This window comes from Adiantum capillus-veneris, chromosome 25, assembly GCF_014529385.1.
Source record: "Adiantum capillus-veneris isolate H3 chromosome 25, ASM1452938v2, whole genome shotgun sequence".
Taxonomy (NCBI): Eukaryota; Viridiplantae; Streptophyta; class Polypodiopsida; order Polypodiales; family Pteridaceae; genus Adiantum; species Adiantum capillus-veneris.
In genome coordinates this window covers 69,384,203-69,390,228 of record NC_140955.1, presented here as the reverse complement: position 1 = coordinate 69,390,228, position 6,026 = coordinate 69,384,203, and the positions used below count along the sequence as shown (strand labels likewise).

The window sequence follows — 6,026 nt, the reverse complement described above, 5'->3', positions numbered from 1 at the left end:
CTCTTTCTCTCCCAAAAACCTATTGCACAATAATAAACATGCTTATGCTGAGGTTAGATTTGGCTAACCTCAAATTAACACGAAAGAAAATCAACCTTGATATTGCTAAGCAGCAGCTCAAATCCCTTGATGTTGTGTATTATTGCCAAAGCTCGTTCAAACTCAAGACAGAAGAGCACTAAGAGTTAGTTGCTACTGATAAGAAATAGATTTGTATAACTTGAGTTTAATAAGATGCAATTCTTGATTAATGCATTACGTGCCTGCATGACGTGCCTATTAAAAAAAACTATACATACGCATAGCGAGGAGGTGGCACCATCCTCACCCATTTATTATAAATTGTAGGGAACCGACACGTCCCCCATATATTTTTTTCGTCCCTTAGTGTTGAAGGGTTACTATATGCTTCTCCTCCAATGTTGAAGGGTCACATTTATTTCTCATTCAATATAGGAAGGTGACTTTTTGATTGGACCTAAAATGCATGAAAAAGGATTCATTACCTTCAATTGATATTGTATCCTACGTTGCCCGCGTCAAGATCTTTATCATGCACATATATTTCCCCAACATCCCCCCATCTTCATGCCTCCCCCTTGTCCCCCATCAGTGCTCTTGCCCAACCTCCTTGAGCTCCCGCTACTACCACAATAGCTTGCCTTTGCATTGCGCCCTAGTTTATCTCGTTAGTTGTGCTACCTTCGTTGCTATGCCAAGCAATAAAGAAATCCTCCATCTGTATCACATATCTATGTTTTTCGTTCTTGATCGGACCCCTTCTCTAGGGTTCCATTTTGTTGCTCCCTGTATGTTGTGCATATGTGTAGCGGCCACCCATGTCCCTTTCCTTAAATTATGAAGCATTCTTGTACCGCTATCATAGGCAATCCTTGCACAATGCATTCAAGGTGCATGAATAGATGATTGCCTTTGTGAAAAGTGCTTCACTTCGCATCTGTTGAAAAGAGCCAAGAGCTTCCTTGCCACAACCATATGGACATATCCTGCAATTAGTGCACTCCAAGAGACAACATGTTGAATAGGAAGCTGATCAAGAACTTTTCATGCTTCTCTACGGACAACATTTTTTTGCCTTCCGTTTTGTCGTGCCGAGCAATTTTAATGGAGGAAACGGTCGTGCCTGTGCGCACCTAAATGCATTCTTGATTATGGGTATCTCTTGTCTTCTACACTAAGTGCTTATAGGTCTATGGGGCGTACTTATGGGGCAACGTGTGCGTATTGTGGCTGCTAATCCCGATTTTTGATCAACAGGACGCTGCGTTTGCGCGTCGAGTGTAGCAAGAACACAGGCAGGGAGAGAGAGAGAGAGAGAGAGAGAGAGAGAGAGAGAGAAAAGAGAGCGCCCTTCCGTTTTATGGAGCCGGAGGTGGTTGCAAATGGCACCCCATCCCCCACTGCTGCCATTGTGGCTGCTCCATCTCCTCCCGCTCGCCTTAACGACCATGTTGGAGAGTCCCTCAAGCTTGAGTACCAGTTGATGAAGGTCCCTTTCGAGCACCTCAAGAAATCTATTCGAACCAGTCACCGACTCGTGGAGAAGGAGATGAATGCTGTTGTTTCCAGCGTAGCAGAGGCTGCTGAAAAGGACATGTCAAAAGAGGAGGCTGTGCAGCACCTCACCAGCCTTGTCTCCCGCTTACAAGGACTCAAAAGAAAGGTATGAAACTCCACATATATTTTTCTTATTGGACTAGTTGAATTGGCCCTCTTTATTCCGTGCCACACCCATTCTTTAAAGGAACCGCATTATTCATAATTTTTCAGGGCCATTTGTACTGCTTGGAAATTTGAGATGTAGATAGATGAATTACATTTCTGCATGACTGAAGAAAGTCGGTCTATGAAATGCATAATTGACCCTTTGTCTTTTGTAGTTGATAATGACCCTTAATTGATTCTTTAATTAAAAAACTTGGTGTTAAGAGATTGAGCTTCAATTTGGATTCTGGATCCAGTTGGTATTGGGCATTTTCATGGAAATTGCATACTGAAGATCTGTACTGAAGTTATTGAATGCTCGTAATGATATATCTGGTGGATTCAGTTTGTTTAGAAAGTGTAACGATGCCCATAATTACCATCAATGGAACACTTGCGGGAAAGAGCGAGAGCAAAGATACATCTGTGTATATGTATGTAGTAACGAGGCACTTTACTCTGCCAATACCAAATTGATGTGTTTTCAACTTGGTATTTTCATTGTTATTTTCAATGACGAATGCTGCCGAGCAGAGAACATTCCTGAGATTAATCTTGAATAAGCAAGAAAGAGTTGCTCCGTGTCTCTAATGTAGTGGAATGACAGTGTTGCATGACCTCTCTATGTAAGTGGCCCAATGATTGTGATTATGCAGTAGATTCCCTTTTGATTTTACAAAGTTGCTTTGGGTATGACCCTATGGTTGGACACTTTCGAGACACAAATATCTCTCTGTATCTGTGGATGAAACGAAGAATGCTGCAGAGCATTCAAATTTGTGTAGGATAGCCGATCTAAAGAAGAGTAGCAACGAGGTAAGACACACGATGGTATGCGCAGGGAACTGATGGTCTATACCATTCTAACTAATGATTTAAGAATGTAGCTCATAATTTAGGAAACAAGGACAAAACACATGTTTGAAGTGAGACTCTCTTATGATGTTGAAAATTGGCAGCTTGATGAGAGCAATAAGTGCGAGACAACAGAGGTGCAAAGGAGCAAAGCTAGGTTAGACCACTTGGAATTGTTGCAGGCAGGAGGAAAAGAAGTGCAGTCCAAGTGGAATGAAACCCGTGTGAATCGAATTTTGGTTGATTACATGCTAAGATCATCGTATTATGATACCGCATTGAAATTAGCTGAGTCAAGTGGCATACAGGTACCACTCCTTTGGATCATTCTTGTTGAGTCCTGGAATATTGATTTTTCGTGGTAAAATTTTTGTAGTTCAGGTATTAATCTACTGCTACAGCAGGATCTTGTTGATATAGACGTTTTCTTGGATGCAAAAAAAGTGATTCAGAGTTTACGAAATAAGGATTGTTCTGAAGCTCTTGCATGGTGTGCTGAAAATAAATCGAAGCTGAAAAAGTCCAAGGTATCAAAGCTGTTTAAACTTCATCATTGATTCTCTGTACAATTTATAAGCATGATCTATTTGTAGCCCCTTGAAAAGCACAGTTTATTTTGCTGCTTATTATTCCAATAGTTGAACATCACTTAAAGACCAATAATCAACTGATATTCACTTAGAAATGTGACCTATGAATCTTCTAATACCTTACTCATTGGAAAGTTCGGGTGGATAATTTATGGTCTGCAAACCTGTCTGTTTTCGATTTTCTTTGCCTAGATGTTCAGGATTTGTGCCCGTGTCTCGTTCTAGGTCTTCAGCTATTTTTTGAGTTTCAAGCTGGTAAACTGCAAGGGTTTGAGGATTAGGACCAGAATGTTGCTTGTGTTGGTCATTCCAATGAATGAAGAGGATGATGTACAAGGCTGGCAAAGTTACTGTTTCGAATCAATACTTGTAGCTTTTAAACTGAATTTGGCTTTCGTCATGTTTATTTGTTTCATGAAGGCAGCTTGCAAGATCTTGGAAGCGAGAAGGGCTCATGCTGCACAAACGCAAGCCTCTGTTAGCAGTGAAGTCGAATATTTTATTTTTCATGGTGCGTGCAGTGAACATGCAAGGCATGCGATGAGCTCTATAGAGAGGATAATGAGAATTGCAGTGTTATTTTTTAGTCGGCCAGTAGCGATCAACAAAGAAATACCATGATTGTAACTGGGACAACAACAAAATGGCCATTTCCTTCAAGATGATCAACTTCCTGGTGTGCAGGATCTCATGCTGAAGTGTTTGAAGGGTTTTAGGGTTAGAACATAGGGTTTTCTTCCGCTAGGTCAAAGAGGCAAAAGGGCATTGCCCCTTGTTTCACCAACAAGGGCTACCCAACCTTTTTCTCTATAGAATTCTCTCTAAACCTGCCCCCTCTCTAGACCTGATTTGTATTGTTGGAGATTCTCTAGAGTTGTTTTTCTCTCTCTTGACAGGCAGATTTTCTCCGTATAAGAAAGGAGAATTCTTTTTCTCTTTATAGAAATCTTTTATAACCAGTTTCTCCCTCTTGAATTTTGGAAGGATGTCCAGGATTGGCATTGGCTCTCATAGAAAGAAAATGAATCAGTATTATGTGGATAAGTTTTGGGGGTCCCTTCTCAAGGTCACTTCTTTCATGAAGATTCCTTATGATGAAAAGAAACAAAAGTTTGAAGCTTGTCGTCAAGCAGCCCTTTAGAAGAGCATAAAGCTCTATCCTCCACACATTGCAAGTTATGATGGAGTCATTACTGATTGTTGAAGGTTTACATTCCAAGGGCCCGAAAGGAGGAATATAGTACTTAACCATGTAAAGCAAAGTGCGAAGAATAGTAAATACGTCTCTTTCTTTAAGCTAAAAAACCTACATGCAGCAAGGAAAGTGCTTTTTCAGTGGCGAGAAAGGCCACACCAAGCTGGAATGTCCTTATCTAAAGAAGGATACATCTCCTCCTTCCTCAAGCTCAATTCCAGATGTCTAGGGAAACACAAGTGAAGAGAAAGGAAAACTCCAGCTCTTGAAAGGTTGGGGAAGCATTAATGGGTAGCGAGTCTTGAATCTTGATCTTATATGAACCAGGCTCAACAAACAAGTTCATCTCTTTACACACAACAAAGTGCCTCAATTTACCTCCCGAGCTGTTGGGACCCCAATCAACTCGGGATCAACCTCAAACAGTTTCATCTCTTTACACACAGCAAAGTGCCTCAATTTACCTCCCGAGCTGTTTGGGACCCCAATCAACTCGGGATCAACCTTTGAAGGTTTGACTACCAACTCTACTCTCATCTAGGGACAACTCAATCTTTAGATTGAGTCTTGAGAAGTGTGAAGATCGAGAATCGTTTTTCCAAGCACCTTATTTATGGATGTGATGTCATTACCGAGTACATCCGATCCCTTTTTTTGTAAAGAAGAAAATGTCACAAGACTCACACCATGTGCCAATAGAAAAGAACATATTGAACAAACTTTTAGCACTTCAATTACAACTGGACTGAGCGAGAGAGACGACATGCGACACGGAGTGGCGGAATTCCACCCCAGAGAGTATTGGCCCCAAACCTTGGCGCCCCTTTCGGTATTTCTTTATATTGCATCAACACAGCACAAGCCGGTATTCCATACTCTGCACCTTCTCCAGGAAGCATGCCAGAGAATGAGCCCTAACCTCATATTTAAAGGCCCTAGGCCCTAAAAGCAGTTTACAGTGAAAAGCCTTCAAACTCAAAAGCATCTGGTCCAAAAGCAAAGCCAAAAAGTTGCCAGCGTAAATCACGGAAATCCGTACAGCTTTAGTTACTTGTTCTTCTTAGGGTTTAGGCCCCTTGGGCGACATCTGCAAGTTGGCTTCCTTCTTCAGGGCTTTGACACGTCAACAGTTTGTTACAGAAATTGACTTTCGAGTTTCAAGGAAAGCGATATGATTTAATTGTAGATGGAGATAACTGGCCTATTCTCATGGTCAATCACATATCTGGTACATGAGAAATGAAAAAGTTTGTTTATGCTTGCTTGATTTTTGCAAGAGAGATATGTATGAAAAACCTCTAACTAACTAAGAGAAGAACATACTAATTTTTCTCGAGCAATATAAAATTTGATTCATTGATTCTCTTCCTCAAGAATTACCTCCAAAATGGTCGGAATATCATAAAATTGATCTTATTTCGGGTAGCTCTCCTCCTAATCAGCTTCCCTATGGTGTAAGTCGTTCACCCTAAAATGCAACAAGTAAATCAACTCTTGGAGAAGGGCCTCATTGTTAGACTTACACCACTCTGCTGCTTCACAAGTCTAGGGCATGCATGTACGGCTAGTGTGCCTCCGGGCTGGCCACCCTTTACATATGCATTTAGACTGCACTGTCCGTCCGGGCGGCCATCATATTTCATTTATTTCTTGCTGGGTCG

General features: G+C 41.2%; 1 protein-coding gene across 2 annotated transcripts in view; it reads left to right on the top strand.

Moving 5' to 3' along the window:
* The first annotated feature begins 1,077 nt into the window (after positions 1-1,077).
* LOC147425062 (LisH/CRA/RING-U-box domains-containing protein) overlaps positions 1,078-6,026 on the top strand; it is a 37,192-nt gene continuing 32,243 nt past the window's right edge. Inside the window, exons 1-3 of one of the 2 annotated variants that reach the window (XM_086499816.1) lie at positions 1,078-1,684; positions 2,685-2,888; positions 2,982-3,107. In XM_086499816.1, coding sequence (XP_086355942.1) covers positions 1,382-1,684; positions 2,685-2,888; positions 2,982-3,107 — 633 coding nt within the window. In that variant the 5' untranslated portion in view covers positions 1,078-1,381. The remainder of the gene's footprint in view (positions 1,685-2,684; positions 2,889-2,981; positions 3,108-6,026) is intronic. The other variant, XM_086499817.1, reaches the window with a different exon arrangement.